The 25,675-nt window shown below is 40.2% G+C and overlaps 1 protein-coding gene across 2 annotated transcripts in view; it reads right to left on the reverse strand.

The window, feature by feature from the left end:
• The window catches only part of L2HGDH (L-2-hydroxyglutarate dehydrogenase), a 72,411-nt gene that overhangs the window by 29,978 nt on the left and 16,758 nt on the right, over positions 1-25,675 (reverse strand). For both annotated transcript variants that reach the window (XM_012456247.2, XM_012456248.3), the window contains exons 4-6: positions 23,369-23,500; positions 11,582-11,744; positions 5,820-5,854 (exon numbers count right to left, since the gene is read on the reverse strand). In XM_012456247.2, coding sequence (XP_012311670.2) covers positions 5,820-5,854; positions 11,582-11,744; positions 23,369-23,500 — 330 coding nt within the window. The remainder of the gene's footprint in view (positions 1-5,819; positions 5,855-11,581; positions 11,745-23,368; positions 23,501-25,675) is intronic.

Raw genomic sequence — 25,675 nt, forward strand, 5'->3', positions numbered from 1 at the left:
TTGCCTGAACCCAGGAAGTGGGAGGTTGCAGTGAGCCGAGATCGCGCCATTGCACTCCAGCCTGGGTAACAAGAGCGAAACTCCATCTCGGAAAAAAAAAAAAAAAAAAGAATGAAACTGGACTCCTATCTTACATCATTCACAAAAATTAACTTGAACTGGATTAAATATTAAAATTAAAAGATTAAAGATTTTAGATTAAAAACTAAGACTCTTGGAAGAAAACATAGGGGAGACATTGGTCTTAGCAATGATTTTTTTTTTTTGATAGGGCATCAAAAGCACAGGCAACAAAGGCAAAAATAAACAAGTGGGACTATATCAAACTAAAAAGCTTCTGTACAGCAAAAAAAAATGACAACAATAAAAAGACTGCCTACAGATTGGAGAAAATATTTGCAAACCATACATCTGATAACAGGTTAATATCCAAAATACGTAAGAAACTCATATAACTCAAAAGCAAAAGAACAAATAAGCTGATTAAAAAATGGGCAAAGAAGCTGGGCATGGCAGCACGTGCCTATAATCCCACTACTTGGGAGGCTGAGGCAGGAGGACAGCTTGAGTCCAGGAGTTTGAGGCTGCAGTGGGCCATGATCATGCCAGTGGACTTCAGCCAGGGTGATAGAGACCCTGTCTCAAAAAAAAAAAAAAAAAAAAAAAAGGAGGGGGAAGGACCTGAATATATATTTTTATGTATTTTTTTTCAAAGAAGATATACAGATAGCCAATGGATACATGTAAAGGTGTTCAAATCACTAATCATCAGGAAAATCAAAACCACAATAAGATATTATCTCCCATCTGTCAGGATGTCTATTATCAAAAAGACAAAACAAAACAAGCATTGGTAAGGATGCAGGATGCCCTCTTGATGGGAATGTAAATTGGACAGCCATCATGGGAAATGGTATGGATGCTCCTCGAAAAATTAAAAATAGAACTACCATATGAGCCAAATTAAAAATAGAACCACCATATAATTTCCTCTGGGTATACACCCAAAGAAAACAAAACCACTACCTCAAGGAGATATCTGCATTCTCACATTCATTGCAGCATTATTCACAACAGCCAAGACATGAGAACAACTTAAGTGTCCACTGACAGATGAATGGATAAAGAAAATGTGATCTATATACACAATGTAATACTATTCAGCCATAAAAAGGAAATCCTGCCATTTGTGACAACATGGATGAGTGTGGAAGGTATTGTGCTAAATGAAATAAGCCAGACAGTGAAATACAAATATTGTATGACCTCAATTACATGTGGGATGTAAAAAGTTGAACTTATTGGCTGGGAATGGTGGCTCACACCTGTAATTCCAGCACTTTGGGAGGGTGAGGTGGGCGGATCACGAGGTCAGAAGTTTGAGATCAGCCTGCCCAACATAGTAAAATCCTGCCTCTATTAAAAATACAAAAAATTAGCTGGGCATGGTAGTGGACACCTGTAATCCCAGCTATTCTAGAGGCTGAGGCTGGAGAATCACTTGAACCAGGGAGGCAGAGGTTGCAGTGAGATAACATGGTGCCACTGCACTTCAGCCTGGGTGACAAGAGCAAAATGCCATCTCAAAAAGCAAAAAACAATAACAAAAAACAAACAAAAAATCCACATTGAACTCATAGAAAAAGAGTACAATGATGGTTGATAGGGACTGGGAGTGGGGTGGGCTGGAATGGGATGATATTAGTCAAAGAGTACAAACTTTCAGTTATAGGATGAATAAGTTCTAGAAATCTAATATACAGTATGGCGACTATAGGTAATAATACTGTCTGGTATATTACTAAGATAGCAAATCTAAGTGTTCTCATCACACACACATAGTGACTATGTGAGGTGACAGATGTGACATCAAATAACTTGATTGTGATAATCATTTCACGATGTAAACATAAAGCTGGAAAAAACAGTTATGGTAGCAAGGATGGAGGTGATGCATAGGCTTGGCAACATGGACTTACTCATCAAGGCTGATCTGTCTACAGCTACTACTGAGTGCTCAATCTGCCAATAGCAGAGATCAACAGAGCCACTGATATGGTCCCTAGACCACTTTCATCATAGAAAAGGCAGCACTTATTTCTCACTGGAATAGACATTTGCTCTGAATATAAATTCATCTTCCCTGTCTATAATGCTTCTGCCAAAGTCACCATGTGTGAACTTATGAGATGTTTTATTCACCATCATGGTATTTAACACAGAAGCATTACTTCTAATCAATGAACTTACTCTGTAGCAGATGAAATACAGCTATAGGCTCAGACCCATGGAATTCACTGATTTTACCATTTTCCTCATCACCCTGAAGCCACTGGGTGACAGAAATTGAAATGGGCTTTAGAAGTAATAGCACAAAAAAAAAAAAAAAGAAGTAATAGCACTAGTTGGCTGGCAACTCCTTGCAGGGCTGGGGCACTGTCCTCCAGGATGCTCTGTGTGAGTAAATCAATGATTAATGTATGGTATTGTTTCTCCCATAGCCAGAATTCACAGATCTGAAAACTGAGGTACAAATGAGAGTGGTTCCTTACTATTACCCTGATGATCCACTACATGAAATTTTTGCACTCTATCCCCACAAGTTTAGTCTTATTATCTAGAGTTCTTAGTTCCCAAGGGAGAAATACTTCCATCAGAGAATAAGCAGTGGTTCCATTAAACTGGAATTTGATACTGCAACACCTGGCCACCTTGGCCACCCAAAGTGCTGTGATTATAGGCGTGAGCCACTGCGCCCTTGCCAGTAAATCAAAGAGGGGATTGCTGTACTGAATTGGTTAACTAATCCTGACTCTCAAGAAAATAGAGTTGCTACCACAACTAGGCTTGGAGATGATAAAGAGGAATATGCCTGGAATATGTATCTCCTGAAGCTTCTCTTAGTATTCCCCTATCCTGCTATAAAAGCTACTGAAAACTACCTTGACCCAGAACAGCCAGGGCTGCTAATGGCACAGACTTCAGGAATGAAAGTTTGAGCTACACCCCCAAACTAGAAACCATGACCAGCTGAGATGCTTGCCAAATGCAAAGAGAATATGAAATGAATAGCAGGGGAAGGAAATTATAAATATTGGCTATGGCCACATAGTTACAGAAACGAGGGATGTTATAATCCGAGTAGTTCTTCTTTACTTTAAAATAATAAATGTATTTGTCTATACATTACCTAATTCATTCTTTATTCCCATTGCTACAGACTGAATTGTGCCCCCCGCCCCCAACCCCAATTCATATGTTGAAGTGATGTGAACTATATTTGGAGACAGGGCCTTTAGGGAGGTAATTAAGGTTAAATTAGGTCATAAGGGTAGGGACTAATCCAATATGACTGCTATCCTTATAAGAGGAAGAGACACCCAAGATTATGCTCTCTCTTTCTAGGCAGACACAGAGAAGAGGCCATGTGAGGACATAGTAAGAAGACAGCCATTAACAAGCCAGAAATCAACCCTACCAGCACCTTAATCTTGGACTTCCAGCCTCCAGAACTGTGGGCCACTCATTTTGTGCTATTTGGTTACGCAGTCTGAGAAGATTAATACGCTCATCTCTACCATTCCTGCATTATCTAACACAGGGTTTCTCAACCTCAGCACTACTGACTTTGGGCTAGACATTTCTTTGTTTTGGAGGCCTGTTCCCCACACTGAAGGATGTTTAGCAACATTCCTGGTATCTACCCATCAAATCACAGTACCTGTGCCCCTCCCCGCTTCCAGTTGTGAGAATCAAAAACATTGGGGCGGAGAACTCACACCTATAATCCCAGCACTTTGGGAGGCTGAGGTGGGTGGATCACCTGAGGTGGGGAGTTCAAGACCTGCCTGAACAACATGGAGAAATCCCGTCTCTACTAAAAATACAAAATTAGCTGAGTGTGGTGGTGCATGCCTATAATCCCAACTACTAGCAAGGCTGAGGCAGAATAATCACTTGAAGTCAGGTGGTGGAGGTTGGGATGAACTGAGATTGTGCAGTTGCACTCCAGCCTGGGCAACAAGAATGAAACTCTGTTTCAAAAAAAAAAAACAAAAATGCCTCCAAACATTGCCAAATGCTCCCCGAGGAGCAAAACTGCTTCAAGTTGAGAACTACTAATCTAAGATGCTTAAATAGTGGTTAACCTTATATCTTAGCATTTAAGTTACAAGATCTCAAAGGGGGTGTGTAACTCAACTAGAAAAAATTAAACACAATCCAGGATGGATAAAGTAGACTTTGTAACTTTTTTTTTTTTTTGAGACGGAGTCTCGCTCTTGTTACCCAGGCTCAAGTGCAATGGCGCGATCTCAGCTCACCGCAACCTCCGCCTCCTAGGTTCAGGCAAGTCTCCTGTCTCAGCCTCCCGAGTAGCTGGGATTACAGGCACGCACCACCATGCCCAGCTAATTTTTTGTATTTTTAGTAGAGACGGGGTTTCACCATGTTGACCAGGATAGTCTCGATCTCTTGACCTCGTGATCCACCCGCCTCGGCCTCCCAAAGTGCTGGGATTACAGGCGAGCCACAGCGCCAGTCCCGACTTTGTAACTTTTTTTGAAATGGAGTCTCATGCTGTCACCAGGCTGGAGTGCAGTGGCATGATCTCGGCTCACTGAAACCTTCGCCTCTCGGGTTCAAGCCATCCTCCTGCCTCAGCCTCCCGAGTAGCTGGGACTACAGGCGCGCGCCACCAAGTTCAGCTAATTTTTTTGTATTTTTAGTAGAGACGGGGTTTCACCATGTTGGCCAGGATGGTCTTGATCTCCTGACCTCGTGATCTGCCTGCCTCGGCCTCCCAAAGTGCTGGGATTATAGGCGTGAGCCACGGCACCCGGCCTAATTTTGTGTATTTTTTGAGAGTTAATTAGCATGCCTTCAGTTCTATGAAGGATAGTTATACCTTGTTAGGTGGAAGCATACTTTTACTACTGTCTTTATTTGGAAGCTAATATGCTTCTAAAGTTATAAGGGGCATGGACAAATGTAAGGTTGACAAAGGGTAGACTATAGGGATTTGTACTGGGTCCATTTGGTTAAGCTGGGAACTATGCTCAACAGAATCCCCTTCTCTTCATGGTTCCAACTTAAAGTTGATGAAAACAGGAGCTGCATATAATCTGGTGGCAAAAGTAAGTCAGCAGGCATTATTCTCTGAAGGTCATCCTAGTCCAATGAGGTGACAAAGAGGTACCCACTGTCCAGTGAGTTCCAGCTCCATATTCAGGTCTGTTTCCCAGTTACTGATCCATCAACTTTCTTCTGATTCTCTGCTTCCCCAGAAACTTCCACAATTGTGTAAAGTCTTACACCTATAATAAATTCTATAGCAGTCATTAATGACTCTGCTCCCTTGCGTACAACCTAATGCAGCGAACCTACAGGGAATCCACTGCTTCTATGCCATTCAGTGGTTCTTGCTTCAGGTCTATATGAAGATGAAAGAAAGCAGTCCATCTCCCTCTGTACAACCTGCATACTCTCTCTAACAAAGTCTTCTAATTTATAGAGTTAATAAGTTAGTGGAGCTCAGTAGGCAGAGTGATAAAATATCTATCAGTTTTGCCCTAAAATTAAATACTCCATATGCTTATAATCTTGTTCTTTGCCAGCACAGCCACTTTATGAGGACATTCCGAAGTTCAAACCCTCCTTAAAAGAAAAGCTGTTAAACTGCCCTAAAAGAAATTCTCTCATTACTTTTATATCAGACAAATGTCATTCAATAACTTAAAATACAGCACTGTGGATTAATTTAATTTTTAAGAAAGGGGAGGGAAAGAAAGTAACCAGCAGTTTTGCTTAAGAATCTTTACCTTTGTATTCTTTATAACAATCAGATATTTCATTCCTGAAAAAAAGAATAAGTAAAACATTTATTTTTAGGCCAACACGATTTGAAATATTATACTGGTAACAAACTTAAATAATTTTTTCCTGTCATTACTATGATTGCACCCTACAGTTCACTCTGAAACTTTTTACCAAATAATGATTAAATACATTCATACTTAACAACATATAAAACTCCAGCTGTTTTTAGCTTGATTTTAACTCATCTATACTTATAAATCATTCTCCACCTAACCTCTAACATAGACACAGCTTTTCTCTGAACTATAATCCTGGAAATCACACTGTAAAATGGATCATGATAAATCAGTATGTATTTTCCCACAGAGCTAAAGCTATGATATGAGAAACCTTGTCATCCAAGTGTTGCTTACTGGATTCCTTGCAGGTTCCATGTTTTCTAGAGAAGCAAGAGTTCTCGCAACACAAAAACTTCCAATAAAAAATTGACCATTTTTTAAATTAGTTCCCACTCAGATACATGGGATCTCAAAGTTTTATAAAGCATATATAGAGCAGATGAAGAACACAATCTACTTGTATCATAAATTTGATTTATTATGCTGCCTACCTAAAGGAATCCTAATTATTTAACAATTTTGCTCATCATCTTAGAATTTAGAAAGACAGAATGATTCAGATAGCCTAGATCTCCTTAAAAACCTGTCAAAGGGTTGGGTGGGGTGACTCACACCTATAATCCCAGCACTTTGGGAGGCTGAGACCAGTGGATCATGAGGTCAGCCTGGCCAACATGGTGAAACCCTGTCTCTACTAAAAATACAAAAAAGTTGGCCAGGCATGATGGTAGGTGCCTGTAATCCCAGCTACTTGGGAGGCTGAGGCAGGAGAATCGCTTGATCCTGGGAGGCACAGATTGTAGTGAGCTGAGATCGCGCCACTGCACTGTAGCCTGGGCGCCAGTGCGAGACTCCATCTCAAAAAAAAAAACAAAAAAAAAACTGTCAAGGTAGAAAGAACACTACTTTTTTTCTCCTTCAAATTTCTCAGCAGCAAACAGAAGGTTCAAAAATATATCATTTGGACAAAAAAATATTAATGCCCTCAAAGCAAAACAAAACAAACTTTAAGTGCAGTCTGAAACTGTGGGAGTGAGGTGGGTGAGTTCCAAATGGCCAAGTCACTTTATGACCTTAGGCTGTCATTCTGACATTCTGAAACCTGGGTTTGTCTAAGAATCACTAAAGGCTTATTAGTAGGTGCTATTCCCAGACAGTCTGATTCAGTAAGTCTGGGTGATGCTAAAATTTGCATTTTGGGCCAGGCACAATGGCTCATTCTTGTAATCCCAGCATTTTGGGAGGCCAAGATGGGCAGGTCATTTGAGCCTGGGGGCTCAAGACTAGCATGGGTTGGGCTGGGCTGGCGGGCGCAGTGGCTCACGCATGTAATTCTAGCACTTTGGGAGGCCGAGGTGGGTGGATCACGAAGTCAGGAGATCGAGACTACCCTGGCTGACATGGTGAAATCCGGTCTCTGCTAAAAAACAAAAAATTAGCTGGGTATGGTGCCACGCACCTATAGTCCCAACTACTTGGGAGGCTGAGGCAGGAGAATTGCTTGAACCCAGGGGGCGGAGGTTGCAGTGAGCCAAGATTGTGCCACTGCACTCCAGCCTGGGCAACACAGCAAGACTTCGTCAAAAAAAAAAAAAAAAAAAAGACCAGCATAGGCAACATGTGAGACCTCATCTCTTTTCATAAGAAAGAAGAAAGGGCCAGGCGTGGTGGCTCAAGGGCCAGGCATGGTGGCTCACGCCTATAATCCCAGCACTTTGGGAGGCCGAGGTGGGTGGATCACGAGGTCAAGAGATCCAGACCATCCTGGTCAACAAGATGAAACCCCGTCTCTACTAAAAATATAAAAAAATTAGCTGGGCATGGTGGCGCATGCCTGTAGTCCCAGCTACTCGGGAGGCTGAGGCAGGAGAATTGCTTGAACCCAGGAGGTGGAGGTTGTGGTGAGCCGAGACCGCGCCGTTGCACTCCAGCCTGGGTAACAAGAGCGAAACTCCATCTCAAAAAAAAAAAGGAAAGGAAGAAAAGAGAAGGGAAGAAAAAGGGAAGGGAAGAAAAAGGGGGAAAAATGGAAGTGAAGGAAAAGGAAAGGGGAGGGGAGGGGAGGGAAGGGGAGAGGAGGGGAGGGGAGGGAAGGGGGAGGGGAAAGGGGGCCAAGGTGGGTGGGTTACCTGAGGTCAGGAGTTCGAGACCAGGGTTGTGAAACCCTGTCTACTAAAAATACAAAATTAACTGGGCTTGATGGTGCATGCCTGTAATCCCAGCTACTCAGGAGGCTGAGGCAGGAGAATCGATTGAACTCAAGAGGCAGCAGTTGGAATAAGCCAAGATTGTGCCATTGCACTCCGGTCTGGGCAACAGAGTGAGACTCCATCTCAAAAGAAAAAAAAAAAAGGAATATACAAGAAAAAGTTTTTTTGAAAATTACTCCTTGGTGGTCACTTCTATAAGACTGAGCCATATGGGTCACTGCTTTTTTTTTTTTTTTGAGATGGAATCTCACTCTGTTGCCCAGGCTGGAGAGCAGTGCAGTGGTGCAATCTCAGCTCACTGCAGCCTCCACCTATCGGATTCCAGCAATTCTCCTGCCTCAGCCTCCCGAGTAGCTGGGATTACCGGCACACACACTCACACCCAGATAATTTTTGTATTTTTAGTAGAGACGAGACTTCACCATGTTGGCAAGTCTGGTCTGGAACTCCTGACCTCAGGTGATCCACCAGCCTCAGCCTTCCAAAGCATGGGATTACAGACGTGAGCCACCACACCTCCCAGGTCACTGCTTTACACAGACATATTTACAGCTATTAATAAAAGGATCAGTTCAGTCCTGTTTGGTCTTCACATAGATACCAGGTTTGCCAATTTTCCTACTATGTTTGCAATTTAGAGATACAGAACCTAAATAGTTATACCAGTAAGCTAGACATTTGAGTCCCATAGGATTTTGCAAGTCAAAAAAATTACTTTATTTACATTTTAAATGAAAAAAAAAAAAGTTTAGTAAAGATGGGGTCTCATCATGTTGCCCAGGCTGGTCTTGAACTCCTGAGCTCAAGCAATCCACCTACCTCAGCCTCCCAAAGTGCTGGGATTACAGGTGTGAGCCACTGTGCCCAGCCCTAAAAAAAAATTTTTTTTTGAGACAGGATCTCACTCTGTTGCCCAGGCTGGAGGGCAGTGGTGCAATTATAGCTCACTGCAGCCTCAAACTCCTGTGCTCAAGTGATCCTCCTGCCTCAGCCTCCTAAGTAGCTGGGACTACAGGTGCGTGCTTACCACACTCAGCTAATTTTTAAAATTTTTTGTAGAGACAGGGTCTCATTATGTTGCCCAGGCTGGTCTTATACTGGCCTCAAGTGATCTTCCCTCCTTGGCCTCTCCAAGTACTTTTGCAAATTTTAATTTTACCATTTGATTTGCTGTCCAGACTTCTAATGGAGAGAGAAAGGAAAAAACGATTCTCCAGAATAGCATGTGTTCCCTAGGAGTGATAAAGTCTAGCACAGCGGAAGACTAATTTACATGTTTATATAGATGAATAAACCAAAAAGGAGACGTTATATGAAATTTTTTTCTCTCCTTTCCAAGAGCATAATAAATTATCATTCAGGCTGGGTGCAGTGGCTCACACCGATAATCCCAACACTTTGGGAGGCTGAGGCAGGATAATTGCTTGAACCCAGGAGGCAGAGGTTGCAGTGAGCCAAGATCATGCCATGGCATTCCAGCCTGGGCGACAAGGTGAAACTCTGTCACAAAAATACAAATAAATTATCATTCATAGTTACAAAACTCTGATTTTATAGGAACTTTCAAAATTCTTCAATTCATGGTTCGTTGTCCTTTAGTCTACTGGTTTATTTCTATTCCTGATTGTTCAAACTAGTCTAACTGTAAGTCTAGAGCAATGGTTCTCAACCAGGAGTGATTCCTTTATCCCCAACTCTCAGGGAACATTTGCCAATGTTTAGAGACATTATTAATTGTCATCACTTGGGGGCATGATGATACTGGCATCTAGTGGACAGAAAACAGGGTTACTGCAAAACATCCTGCAGTGCACTGGATAGCCCCCTACAACAAAGAATAATCTTCCCCCAGTATCAATAGTGTCAGGATTAAGCAACCCTTTCCTAGACCTCCCCTCTGCAATTACTTTGGTGTCCTACTTTCCTAGTCCAGCCTCTTAGCTTCCACCTTCCTGTTGTGCTTCAGAGCCAGTCTTTTTCCTTCATTCTAACCACCCAATTTCTCAAACTCTTCTGTCTTCATTAAACCAATGAAGCTTTCCATCGGCATCTTGTTAATTTGAAATCCTTGCTGGTTATTCAGCTTGTGGGGAACATGGTGTGGGTCCAGTATAGTTCAGTAATTAACCATGTGGGCTTTAGGTATAGACAGTCTGAGTTCAGATCCAAACTCCACCACTTACTACTTGTACAACCACAGCCAAGTTTCTTACTCTCTCTGTGCTTCAGTTTTCTCACCCTAAAAAATGTGAGTAAAAATGGTACCCTGCTACAGAGAACTGTAAGAGTCAAATGAGTTAATACTTGGAAAGCATCAAGTACTTAAAAAATGTTAGCTACTGGCCAGACACAGTGGCTCATGCCCGTAATCCTAGTACTTTGGGAGGTCGAGTGGGCAGATCACTTGAGTCCAGGCGTTCAAGAGCAGCCTGGGCAACACGGTGGAACCCCATCTCTATAAAAAATACAAAAATTGGGCCAGGTATGGTGGCTCACACCTGTAATCCTAGCACTTTGGGAGGCTGAGGAGGGGGAATCACTTAAGCTTGGGAGTTCTATACCAGCCCGGGCAACATAGTGAGACCTCGTCTGTATAAAAATTAAAATTAAAAGGAAAAAAAATAGAAAAATTAGCTGGATGTAGTAGCAAGCACCTGTAGTTTCAGCTACTCTGGAGGCTGAGGTGGGAGGATCACTTGAGCCTGGGAGGTGAAGGTTACAGTGAGCTGGGATCGCACTGCACTCCAGCCTAGATGACAGAGTAAGACCCCATCTCCAAAAAATAAAAAAAAGTGCATTTTTAACAAACATTGCCAAGAGATTCTGACTCTAACCTACAGGGCAGGGAAGTGTCTGGAGACTAATTTTCCATAAACAGCCTTGGCAGTTCAGATTTTAGCACCAGTCAGAAGTGTCAGACCGGGGCCTGGTTCTACCAGCACACCCTCCAGTAATCACAGTTCTCTCACATTGTCCCTTCTACACCTACCTCTGGTTCTGCACCCTACTCTAGCCTACCTCCTAGTAGTCCTCTCACCAGCACAACCCCCCAAAAAATCCCAATTTTTAAAAAAAATCAATGTAAGTACAGCTGTTCTATTAGTATCCAAGGAGGACAGGTTCCAGGAACCCCACAAATACAAAAATTCAAGGTTACTCAAGTCCCTTATATAAAATGGCACATAGCATTTGCATATAACCTGTGCACATACTCTGGACAGTTTAGATAATCTCTAGATTACTTATAATACATAATGCAATGTAAATGGTATATTTTTTGTTATACTATCTTTTTTATTTGTATTATATATTGTTCTACTGTTATTTTTTTTTCCCCCAAATAATTTTCATCTGTGGTTGGTTAAAACCACAGATGTAGAACTCATGGATATGGAGGGCTGACTATATTCAATAGAAAAGACAAGGATGGCTTACCATCTATACTTCCTGAAGGCCCTTCTTTAGCCATTTCAATATCTTTTACTTCAAAATTGGTCAAGACAGAGCCACCTGCTTCCTGGAAATCTTGGGCAAATGACAAAGCCACCTGCCGATAGTCCACAATGCCAGTATGTGGACAATCAATAGCCATTAGACCCTGAAACAGAATTATGAAAAGATAACAGATAAGAGAAATAATACTTGCTAGTGACAAAATCTCTATAAAGAAACAATTTTGTCCTTTAGAGGAGTTGATTTTGCCAGACTCTTCTTGCTGCTACAATGAGTTTTTCCCATTTATTTATCCTTCACCATACCCGATTCTGATCTGACTTAGATCTGATTCTGAGTTGAATTCCGTATCATCAAACAATTATGTTTTAAATAAGCTCTAGTGAGATTTCCCCAGAAGTATATCATATGTTGTACACACTTAGTAAGAAATCAGAGTTGTTCTAGTTACTCACAATGTTTGCAGAGCATTGCTTTGACTTGCTGCCCAGACCCTTGGAGACTAAAAATATGGAATGAAGATTTTATGTGGTTAACTCAAACTTTTTCTTCAGGTAATACAAGAAATTAACAGACTGTTCTTTGTTTCTGTTTTTGTCCCTCAAGACACGTCCAAATCAACGCTCAACAATGCATAGATGAATGACCCATATAACACATCCTTATTTTATTTTTTTAGAATAACTGTTGAATGTGTCATTGCCATGCCTAATTCTAAAGAAAAGGATAAGAGGAGAACTTCACACAGTAAGTACTGACTACATTTTGGTGATCATTGTTAATAGCACCATTTTCTGTTGGCTTTTTTTGTATGTGAGTATATCAGTTCTCCCAATCAATTTCCCCAAGAAAGTAGCCTGGTATCCAGGATAACACCCAGAAGCTGAATGCTATTGGTAAATTCTGCCATCTTCTCATTTGGCCAGCACAGCACTATCGTCGTTGTGGTTTTTAAAATAATATCTGATATAATACTATTGTAAAGCTCTCACTCTTGTATTCATCACCTATCATCACCCCAACACATTTACCTGCTTGGCCCTTGGAAGATTTTCACTTTGATATCCACCTGTGATGAATGTTTCCTAATGACAGGTCACACTGAGGGTAAAGACTCCCAAAACATCAACAGTCTCTTAACAAACTGAAACCAATGTTTAGTAAACTTCATCATTTTTACCTATAACAGTGGTGAGGTTGATGGGGAAGGAAGAACTTTATTCAAGACACCTTTAGAAAATAATCAAACTACATTTTCTACTATATATTGCCACCCCTAAATACATGTAAACACTAAAGATTACAATCTGGAATTACATAAAGTATATCACTTCTGTGGAGTTTTCCTGACAGTCTCATTTCTAGAATATGAGAGTATTTGCCAAGTATAGAAAATCATTCCTTCTGTTTTGATACAGTTGATAAACATAAGACTTTATTTAGACCTAGTCATTGCCTAAATCACATGTCAGTAACTATAACTCAATCAACCTATAAACAATATTTTGGATATGATAATCTTAGAAGCTCACTTAGGATAATACCAAGAGAGATTAGTCCATGAAACTTCCTTACCTAGCATAAAATTATGTGACAAGTATGACAGAGGTATAAAAACATTCTGTAAAAGTGCTTCATTCTGATCAATAGTTTTTTGCAATCCCAAATAGCTTCCTTATTCATCTTATGCCCCTATTACCCTCCACAATGTCTGACACGCTGAAGACACTCAGTTACTGAAGGACTGAATTTGAGGGCTGTGTTTAAACATACAAGATTCTCCTCACTACCTTCCAGAACTTCCCCAGAAGGTATCCCTTGTTTTCTTTCTTGCCTTGGCTTTTCCCCTCCTCATTAGATGCTGGTGTGCCCCACCTATACATGTGTGTTACAGAAAGGTGAAAGAGTCACCATCACCAAGCAATCCAATGCTCTGGCCTAGGACTAGCTGCAAGGTAGAAGCTGCCAAGTTGGGGTGGTGTCAGTGGAAAGGCTAGCTATGTCTGTCATCCAGAAGGTTGGGCATGAACTGCCTAGGTCAGTAGGTCAGAGACTGAAATCTGAGGCCTTGGCAGGTCCAAACCAGTCAAGAATCAGGCAAGCAGGACAGGGAAAGTTGAGAGTACATCTCAGTCAGGATACAGAGGAACAGATGAACATGTGATTGACTAACAGTGTTAACAAAATGGCAAAAGCATCAGCAGACCAGAGGTCAGCATAGCAGTGAGGATATGCCCAGAAAGAGAAGATTCAAGAGTTATCTTCAGCTACTCTAGGCATACTGCCTGTGGGGTAGCCCTGCTCTGCAAGTACTTTAAAAAAATAAAAAGAGTTATCCTCCCAAGTCAAAGTTTACAGAGGCAGTTTAAAATTTTCCAAGGGCCACTGGGCACAGTGGCTCATGCCTGTAATCCCAGCACTTTGGGAGGCCGAGGCGGGTGGATCACGAGGTCAAGACATCGAGACCATCCTGGTTAACATGGTGAAACCCCATCTCTACTAAAAATACAAAAAATTAGCTGGGCATGGCAGCACGTGCCTGTAGTCCCAGCTACTCAGGAGGCTGAGGCAGGAGAATTGCCTGAACCCAGGAGGTGGAGGTTGCGGTGAGCCGAGATCACACCATTGCACTCCAGCCTGGGTAACAAGAGCGAAACTCCGTCTCAAAAAAAAAAAAAGAAGAAAGAAAAAAAATTTTCCAAGGGCCTTTCCATGGTGACACTTGGGTTTTCTTAAAGGGACCTGGTCTAAGAAGCTCTTTAGAGATACCCTGGTAAACTTCTTTCTAGGGGGCCTGCAGAAAACAGAAGTGACCCAGTACCATGGACATTTTACCCACTATTCCTATAGTAGTGGTGAGGTTGGTGGGGAAGGAAGACTTTACTCAAGACATCTTTAGAAAATAATCAAACTACATTTTCTACTATACATTGCCATCCCTAAATACATGTAAACACTAATGATTACAACTTGGAATTATATAAAGTACGTCACTTCAGTGGAGGCCTCAGAGAGAAGGGGAATATGCCTCTTTTATAAGTTACTTTACTCATTATCTTTTGAGTGGGGTTTGTCTCTGAAGCTTTCATAAACACTTGTACTAAGCTAAAAGTGTTCCTTTAACATTGATGCAGGAGAGAGTACCAGCTCTATAGAATACTTATCACTATATCAAAACTATATCTTCTTTTACACTATAAACTTCTTTCATGTTGACAGCCATGCCTTATTCATCTTCATATTTACAGTGCCTACCATAGTGTTTGGCACATAGTAATCAAAAAAACCTTTGGTTAAAACAAACAGAAAAAATACCAGTTCTGAGTCAGATCTTGGGGTGGAGAACTCTTTAGGAGCTGTGTAACACTGGGAAAGCAACAGTTTCCTCATTTTAAGACACAAAGATATGCATAATACATATATATATATAATTTCATTACCTATGCACACATATCTCATCTCCCTCATTCCAAAGACCTGTGATGGTCACATCATCAGGTGCAGAGAACAATATCCAGACTCATCCACAACCTTTACAACATCTGAAAAGTTTTGTTTTTTTCGGTAAAGCATGATATAAAGAATCATGGGTTCCTGTTCTGATTTTTTCTATCTGTAAAGCCTTAACAAGGATACACAACAAACAACAATCAGATAGACCAATTTTCCAATTTTCAATACCACTAGGATAGCAGTAATCCTGTTTTTCAAACTCTACAATTAAATTATTTTCATAACCAAATCTACAATGGGGCCAGCAGCTAAGATGTAATTTTTTCTTTTTAAAAACAATCTTGACATTTGAAAGACTTTTCATAAGCAAATAAAAATTAAAAGGTGTTAAAAATTGGCATGTCCTTTTGAAGGAGGTTACCAACTGTTTCATTCTTAAAGGTAATACTTGATAGGAGCACATCAGTGAAAGTCTTTTTTTTTGAGACGGAGTCTCGCTCTGTCTGTTGCCAGGCTGGAGTGCAGTGGCACGACCTTGGCTCACTGCAACCTTCACCTCCCGGGTTCAAGCGATTCTTCTGCCTCAGCCTTCTGAATAGCTGGGACTACAGGTGTATGCCACCATGCCTGGCTAATTTTTTATTTTAAGTGGAGACAGAGTTTCACCATGTTGGCCAGGCTGGTCTTGATCTCTTGACCTCGTGATCTGCCTGCCTCGGCCTCCCAAAGTGTTAGGATTACAACTGTGAGCTACTGCGCCTGGCCTTTTTTGTTTCTTTCTTGAGATGGTGTCTTGCTCTGTTGCCTAGGCTGGAGTACAGTGGTACAATCTCGGCTCACTGCAACCTCCGCCTGCCAGGTTCAAGCAATTCTTCTGCCTCAGCTTCCCAACCAGCTGGAGCTACCAATGCACATCACCACACCTGGCTAATTTTTGTATTTTTAGTAGAGACAGGGTTTCACCATAGTGGTCAGGCTGGTCTCGAACTCCTGACCTCATGATCCACCGCCTCAGCCTCCCAAAGTGCTTGGGGTTATATGCGTGAGCCACCACACCCGGCTGTGAAAGTCTTTTTAAAAATTTTTTGAAACTTTTATTTGTAGCTGACACAAAATAATTGTATTTTTACTTTTTTCTTTCATTTTTCTTTTTGAGATGGAGTCTTGCTCTGTCGCCCAGGTTGGAGTGCAGTGGCGCGATCTTCGCTCACTGCAATTTCCGCCTCCCAGATTCAAGCAATTCTGCCTCAAACTCCCAAGTGGGAATGACTACAGGCACCCGCCACCGCACCTGGCTATTTTTTTGTATTTTTAGTACAGATGGGGTTTCACCATGTTGGCAAGGCTGGTTTCAAACTGCTGACCTCAAATGATCCTCCCACCTCGGCCTCCCAAAGTGCTGGGATTATAGGCGTTAGCCACTGTACCCAGCCAATAATTGTACATATTTATGGAACACAATGATATTTCAGTATGTGTATAAAATATGTAATGATCAAATCAGGGTAATTGGTATATCAATCATTTCTTTGTGTTGTAAAAATTCAAAATCCTTTCTGTTAGCTTTTTGAAAACATGTCAGTGAGATGCTGATATCTTAGTTTCACAATCAAATTCCATCAAAATCATATGAAGCTATGAAACAGCAATAGATTTAGCATATTTTCAGGAAGGACATGTTAATAAAATGTGTAGGAAGCCACTGTTTCGCACTAAGCCTCTGTATTAGGCCTCTACAGACCAAACCAAAATGGAGTCACTCATGCTAAAATTCCTCCTCTCCAGACCGAATCCAAGTTGTTTATTAGACCTTCTAAAAAATCACAAGAGATAACAGCCAAGTTACCAAACAGGCTGGTTTTAGCCAGCTTGATAAGGAAGTCTTCTCTGTTTTAAACTTATAAGGAAAGTAACTTTGGAAGAACCAATCTGCTTTTTGTCCTCTGTTATTGCTTTCTTCAGCCCCTTTCTGCCTATAAAGCCAAACTTCTCTGGTCAGCTCATCAGCAAGCCTTTTCTTTTTTTTTTTTTTTTTTGAAACGGAGTTTCAATCTTGTTACCCAGGCTGGAGTGCAGTGGCGCGATCTCGGCTCACCGCAACCTCCACCTCCTGGGTTCAGGCAATTCTCCTGCCTCAGCCTCCTGAGTAGCTGGGATTACAGGCAAGCGCCACCACGCCCAGCTATTTTTTTTGTATTTTTAGTAGAGATGGGGTTTCACCATGTTAACCAGGATGGTCTCGATGTCTTGACCTCGTGATCCACCCGCCTCAGCATCCCAAAGTGCTGGGATTACAGGTGTGAGCCACAGCGCCCGGGTCAGCGAGCCTTTTCTAAATCTTTGAATGAAAAGCTCCTTGATTCATGAATCGCTAAAAAAGCTAATTTGATCTTTAAATCTTTTGAAGTTTTGTCTTTTAACACACTCAATAGTTTTTTTTGTTGTTTTTTTTTAAAACAGAGTCTCGCTCTGTCACCAGGCTGGAGTGTAGTGGAGCAACGTCGGCTCACTGCAACCCCTGCCTCCTGGGTTCAAGCAATTCTCTGCCTCAGCCTCCCGAGTAGCTAGAGAGCTAATTTGTGTATTTTTAGTACATTTGGGGTTTCTCCATGTTGGCCAAGATGGTCTCCATCTCTTCACCTCATGATCCGCCTGCCTCAGCCTCCCAAAGTTCTGGGATTACAGGCATGAGCCACCAAGCCTGGCCGACACACACTCAATAGTTTTGTAATGCACTGTATAGATAAGAAACAGGAAGTGGGTTTAATCTAAATTTTTTTTTCTTTTCTTTTCTTTTGCTCCACAGCTAGACACATCACAGTGATAATCTAAATTTTTTAAGTAAACTTTTTTTAAGTAGACTCTGTTTTAAGATAAGTTTTAAGTTCATAGCAAAATTGAGCAAAAAGTACAGAGCTTTCCCACACACTTTCTGCTCCCACATACATAACAGCCTCCTAATTTCTTAATTTTAATACTAGCATTTTTTTTCCTTGAGGCATAGCTTCAGTCTAAACAACCAGCCCTTATATCAGTTAGTCACAACCCTACTTTTATAAAATGCCAGAATCTCTCCCCATTGTTTTAAAATAGCCTATTTCACTCTAAAAAAGATTGATATGCCTTAAAAAAATAAACAGAATAAAATAATGAATTAAATGTAACACGTCAGGCAAAGGGGGAATATAAACCACGTCATGATCTGCCCACTTCAGCATCCCAAAGTGCTGGGATTACAGGCATGAGCCACCAAGCCCAGCCCCAGCAACCTTTTTTTTATAAGAGACAGATAGTAAATATTTCTGACTAGGTTTATGATCTCTGTTACAACTATTCAACAAGGCTGTTTGACACAAAAACAGCTATAGACAATAATACATAAATGAATATGTAAAGTTGTATTTCAATAAAACTTTATGGACACTGAAATGTGAATTTCATATAATTTTTTTTTTTTTTGAGACAAGAGTCTTGCTCCGTCACCCAGGCTTGAGTGCAGTTGCCCAGTTTCTGCTCACTGCAACCTCCGCCTCCCAGGTTCAAGCAATTCTCCTGACTTAGCCTCCCGAGTGGCTGGGATTTACAGGCAACCACCACCATGCCCTGTTGAATTTCATAAAATTTTAATTCATCACAAAATAATGTTCTTCTTTTAATTTTTTTAACACACTTAAAATGGAAAAAACATTAGCTTTCAGGCCATACAAAAACAGGTGGCATGATGAATTTGGCCTACAGGACAGAATTTGCCAACTCTGACCATTTAGAATTTGCCCAGAGTGTGAAATAAGCAGGTGGCCAAAATAAGATGTCAATGAAAATATTCTACTTAAAAACAAATCAGTCATTAATTTACTGTCTCAGACAGATAAGAAATATGAGGGGAGGAAAGGGAAGTACCAAGACCTAGTGTATCCCACAAGCAAAATACTTTGATTATCCTGACTGGGTACCAGAAAAGGAATAGGTGGCTTGCTGGAGATGAAGATGCTATAACTTTCCCTGCAGGAGGAACTCATTCAACACTGTTTAGACTCCTAGTTACTATCAGCTTCTTAGGAGCTTTACATGAATTAAGAAAATCTTGCATATTTTGACCCAACTTTAACTTTACAACCAGAGATAAATAAAGCAAAAGCTGAAAGGATGAAGCAGCTTGTAAAAATAAATGAAAAACACATATAAACTAGCATTAAACATTGGGTCAGCCAAGTATATGAATCAGAAAGGAAGAAATAAAATAATTATTATATGCAGATAAAATGGGTATAAAAATCCAAAAGAATTTATATACAAATTAATTAAAACCAATAAGTGAATTTAACTAGAAAATTGGATACAAGGTCAGAAGTCAATTGTATTTTCACATACCTGCAACAAACAAAAAATGAACTTTAAATAAAAATACTATTCATGAGAGTATCAGAAAACATCAAATACAAATTGCAGCTATAAATGTAAGAGACACATGCCATGCAAGAATTCTATTCTGAAAATTATAATACATTATGTAATAAATTAAAGCAGATCCAGACAAATGGAGGGATGTATGATGTTCAAGGACTGGAAGACTCCATACTACAAAGATGTAAATTGTCTCCACACAGACATACAGATTGAGTACAATCTCAATCAAAATCATAACAGGTTATCTTGTAGAGTTTGGCAAATTAACTCTAAAATTTATGTAGAAATGTAAAGATCCAAGAATAGCCAAGACAATGTTGAAGAAAAAAAACTCAAGGCCTTACTCTACCAGATACCTAGACCTATTAAAAAGCTACTATAGGCTGAGTGCAGTGGCTCATGCTTCTATTCCTAGCACTTTCAGAGGCCATGGCAGAAAGATCACCTGAGCCCAGGAGTTCAAGACCAGCCTAAGCAATATGGTGAGACTCTGTCTTTACAAAACTTTTAAAAATTAGTTGGCCATGGTGAGCTGTGATAATATCACTGCACTCCAGCCTGGTGACAGAGTAAAATGCCATTTCAAAAAAAAAAAAGGCTACTATAATTAAACATTACGGTAGCAGCACAGAAGAGGCAATGGAACAGAATGGAGTCCAGACATATACCCACCATATATCTGATATCATAAAGGCAATACTACAGCACGGGTGGGGAAATAATGGTTCTTTTGATAAATGATGCTGACTCAACTGGATATCCAAATAGGGAAAAAAATGTACCTTGGCCCCTACTTATACCATATATAAAAATCAATTCCAAATGGACTGCAGATCTAAATGTGAAAGGTAAAGCGGTAAAACTTTTAGAAAAACATGTATCTTCCAGACCTTGGGCTAGGTAAAGATTTCTTTTTTTTTCTATTTTACTTTTCTTACCAAGTTTTTGAATGCATCCAGAAAATTTAACTAGAGCACAAAGAAACGCTAAGCATAAAAGACAAACATATGCATAAATTGGTAACATTAAGATTAGGAATTTCTGTTAAACTAAAGACAATATTTAAAAAGTGAAATGCTGCAATCCCAGTACTTCGAGAGGTCAAGGCAGGAGGATCATTTGAGCCATAGAGCTCGAGATCAGCCTAGGTAACATAGCAAGACCCCATCTCTGCAAAAATATAAAAATACAAAATTAGCTGGGTGTGGTGACACACACCTGTAGTCCTAACCACTCAGGAGGGTGAGGCAGGAAGATCGCTTGAGCTCAGGAGTTCAAGATTGCAGTGAGCTGTGATCATACCAGTGCACTCCAGCATGGGTGACAGAGTGAGACCCTGTATCTCAAAAAAAAAAAAAGAGTAAAATGACATGCTACAGAGTGGTAGAAGGTATCTGTGATAGTTTTTTTGTGTATATATATACATATATATGTATGCATATATATATGTCTCCAACGAAAAGACTCATATCCACACTACGTATGTCCTAAAATTGAGTAAGAATTAATAATTATAAGAAAGACAGTCAACCCAATACAAAGGTGGGAAAAGAACTCAAACAGATACTTCACAAAATAAAATATCCAAATGGTCAATAAATACATACAAAGGTGCATAAATGTATAAGTCCATGAGGAAATATAAATTAAAATCATAATATACTACTACAACATATCCACTAAAATGGCTAAAATAAAAACAATAAGCAATACCAAGTGTTAGTTGAGGATATAGAGCACTGGAACTCTCATATACTGCTAATGAGAGTATAAATGGGGACAAACACTTTGGAAAACTCTTTGGCAATACCTGCCAAAGCTAATATCCATAAATTGCAAATTAGCAAGTTCCTTCATAGGTATACATCCAAATGTATATGTGTGCTCACCAAAACCTATGTACTAGAATTTTCATAGCAGCATTATCTGGAAGAATCCCAAATTAGAAACTATCCAAATGCCCATCAACAGTAGAATGAATCGTTCTACATACATACATACGAATGACGTATTATACAGCAACAACAACAAACTACAAATATATGTAACAATATGGATGAATTTCATAAACAATACTAAACTTAAGAAACCCAGACACAGCTGGGCACAACTATAATCCTAGCACTTTGGGAGGCCAAGATGGGTGGATCACTTGAGCCGAGGAATTCAAGACCAGCTTGGATACCATAGTGAGACCTTGTCTCCATAAAAAAATAAAAAATAAATAAAAACAATTAGCTGGTGTGGTAGCACAGTCCTATTGTCCCAGTTACTTGGGAGACTGAAGTGGGAGGATTACTTGAGCTCAGAAGTTCAAAGTTATAGTGAGCTATGATACTGCTGTGCCACTGCATTCAAGTCTGGGCAACAGAGCAAAACCCTATCTCAAAAAAAAAAAAAAAAAAAAAAAGCTCAGACACAAAAGAATACATATCATATCATTCTACTTACTTAAAATTCAATCACCTATGATGTAAGAGGTCAGGACAGTGGTTACCCTTAAGAGCAATGTTCTAGTGGAAGAACATGAGGGGAGTACTGGGAGGTTGGTAACATTTGTTTGTTGTCCTGGGTGCTGATCACACTTGGTGAACATTCACTAAGCTATCCATTTATGATTTCCATTGTACATTATAGTTCCAAGAAACTAGGCTGTATAGAAAAGGAGGATGGAAAGATAAGACAAACTGAAGAGAAAAGTTAGTATACAAAAATAAAAATTTATGCTTAAGGCGCCAGATACCTGGCAGGAGTACAGCACAAATGTGTCTCTGAGCATCCCTGCAGTCAAAGTAAACAGGGCAATGCAATCAGTTGAATTACTCAATGTCCATAAGATAAAAACAAACCAGCTCTGGTTAGGAAGAATAAAATTATTCTCAGAACTAAGATCTGAGAGAAATTTCTCATGCAGGTTATCAGAGCAAGATGTCATTTAACACAGTGAATAACCTACGTCTTCAACCACATCCTTACAATAGAGCCCAAAGTGATTGATTCTCCATAGGCTGATACCATAAAACCAAAGCACAATTCAAAGACAGTAATTGGGGTCAAGGAGTAGAATGGGGAAGGCAAAACACTGCAGTGTAGGCGTGTCATCTGAGAGATGTAGATGAACAAATAAATGGTCTAATAGTCTACATATTTTTCAGCCTATTTCCCATAATGTTTCTCTAAACCAAGTTAAAAAGCACTGCCTGATAGTGAGTTCAAGGTCACATTCTCTGAGACAGGATTCTGGAGTCCAGCTATTGGAACAGTTAAATTTCTACCCACAGGAGAAAATTAGCCATTCATTGGAACAGTCAGTGGAACTGGGAAGTTGGACTAACAGTCTCTGAAAGGCTATCAGTGAAAGTTAACATGCAGAATAACTATTATATTACTATTCATGTCTCTTTCATGAATAAAGATGTTTTTTCCCCTACGGCAAGTTTTATGGAAGATACTCTACAAGCTACTCTTCAAACTCATGCCAGCCTTATCCATCTTAACCAGGAGGCAGCTATAGTGTCTGATTTTTATTACAGGCAGAGTAAGGCTGAATGCCAAGCCCTTTATGTGGGCCTAACCCTGCCTTTCCAGTCTCATCCCTTATCTTTCCCTCATATACCACCCAATGCTCCCAACCACACCTCACTGCTCCATGTTTTCCAAACATGCCATATGGTCTCAGGCCTCCTATCTTTGTCATGTTGGTCAGATCTGGTATTTTCTCAAAGAGAAAGAAATCAGACTTTGTGGCAATGCCCTCTTTTGTCTACTACATCTGTGACAGGATCATCTATCTGATTTTATATTATTCCTGCCTCCTATTAACTCACCCCTCAGCCTCCATATCACAGGACTAAGCCCTAAATGAAAACATCCCTTTGAACATATTCATGAAGCTGGTTAATCACTTACCCTACAATATGGCTCCTTCTTTTTTATATCCTCCTGCTGAATCAGCCTCAGGCCCTGGACACCATTCTGCAGGCCTCTCTCATATAGAGCCTTAAGTCTGGGAATTTCTTCTTGTTCAACAGCTACTATAAGCTGCAAAAGAAAAAAAAAAGGTAAAGAGCATGGATAGAGGTGAATGTATCATCAGTGATGAAAGACAAAGTCAATGAAAAATCATCAACTATTGTATGACCCAAACAAGGTTATTTTTTTAATTTTTAATTTTATTTATTTTTTTTTTTGAGACAGAGTTTCACTCTTGTTGCCAAGGCTGGAGTGCAATGGTGCGATCTCAGCTCATCGCAACCTCCACCTCCCAAGTTAAAGCAATTCTCCTGCCTCAGCCTCCCGAGTAGCTGGGATACAGGCATACGCCACCATGCCCGGCTAATTTTGTATTTTTAGTAGAGATGGGGTTTCTCCATGTTGGTCAGGCTGGTCTCAAACTCCTGACCTCAGGTGATCCGCCCATCTCCACCTCCCAAAGTACTGGGATTACAGGCGTGAGCCACTATACCTGGCCAAGGTTATTTTTTAAAATTATTTTTTCTTCACATGTCTAATTCTTACCTTCTTCATGACTATTTTCTTCTTCCACCAAGAAAAGTTGTCTTAAGAACATGGCATTAAAACAAATTTTCCCTAAAAATGAAATGTAGGCTCAATTTCCACTTCTGTTATCATAGTCTCCATGTGCGTCTTGGCCATAAGTAACTCTTACCACTACCACATTCTCAATCCCAAAGGGGAGAGAAGGATAAGTTGCTTGAGCTTTCCTGTTTTTTCTTTTTTTTCCCAAAACAGAATGGCCTTCTTATTTCTTCAGGAAAATGTAAAATATCAGCACATCATAAAGACAACTGGTATTCAGTGTAATTGAATGTAACTGACAAAACAATCCCTTTTATTTTTGGAATACATTATATTTACTAATGCATTCTGTTGCAGGGGAAAACAGTAAATTTGTCAACATTTCTTCTCTATTTATTTCTGGGAAAAATAACTGACATATACTTTCTTCCTTACTTAAGGAAAAGAGCAAAGGAAAACACAGGTGCATATTCAAAGGTACATTGGAATTCACAAGTCATTATTTCATACCAAAGAGTCAACAGAATTTCATGAGGTGACACTTTTAATTAAGGTGCAAAGGCTATTTAAATAAAAAATAATTAACCTTAAAAATAGAAGTGGAATCAAATGACTCTATCAAGTAGGTGAAAAGACAACCCACACAATGGGAAAAAATATTTGCAAAACATATAGTTGACAAAGGTCTAGTATTCAGAATATATAAAGAACTCTTACAACAATTACAATGATAAAAACTGTAAGTAGACTTTTATATCTTGTCCTTTTCACCTAAGATTCCATCAGGCCCATTTTATTAAATTATTTTTTAAAATGTGGCCATGCACAGGGGCTCATGTCTACAACCCAAGCTACTTCAAAGGCTGAGGCAGGAAGACCACTTGAGCCCCAAAGTTTGAGGCTGCAGTGAGCTGTGATTGTGCCACTGCACTCCAGCCTGGGCAACACAGCAAGACTCTGTCTCTTAAAAAAATTTGTTTCTATTGTTTAAATTTCTATCTATTTATTCATTTATTTATTTATTTGAGACAGAGTGTCACTCCCATCACCTAGGCTGTAGTGCAGTGACCCATTCATGACTCCCTGCAGCCTGAACTTTCCAAGCTCAGGTGAGTCTCCCACCCCAGCCTTCCTAGAAGCTGGGACTACAGGGATGTGCCACCACACTTGGCTAATTTTTTGTACTTTTAGTAGAGACAGCATTTTACCACATTGCCCAGACTGGTCTCCGCCTCCTGGGCTCAAGCAATCTGCCCATCTTGGCCTCCCAAAGTGCTAAAATTACAGGAATGAGCCACTGAGTCTGGCCCTACAATTTTTCATAGCATCTTTTTTTTTTTTGAGACGGTGTTTTGCTCTTGTCACCCAGGCTGAAGTATGATGGTGCAATCTCGGCTCACTGCAACCTCCACCTCCTAGACTCAAGCGATTCTCCTGCCTCAGCCTCCCAAGTAGCTGGGATTACAGGCACCCGCCATCACATCCAGCTAATTTTTGTATTTTTAGTAGAGATGGGGTTTTACCATCTTGGCCAGGCTGGTCTTGAACTCCTGACCTCAGGTGAGTCACCCACCTCAGTTTCCCAAAGTGCTACGATTACAGGTATAAGCCACCGTGCTTGGCCTCATAGAATCTTTAATGGTGACAATGAGCTTTTATTCTTAACAATTATAAGGG

Source organism: Aotus nancymaae, unplaced genomic scaffold (genome assembly GCF_030222135.1).
Source record: "Aotus nancymaae isolate 86718 unplaced genomic scaffold, 86718_ANA_hifiasm-v0.15.2.pri h1tg000062l, whole genome shotgun sequence".
In the NCBI taxonomy this organism is placed as follows: domain Eukaryota; kingdom Metazoa; phylum Chordata; class Mammalia; order Primates; family Aotidae; genus Aotus; species Aotus nancymaae.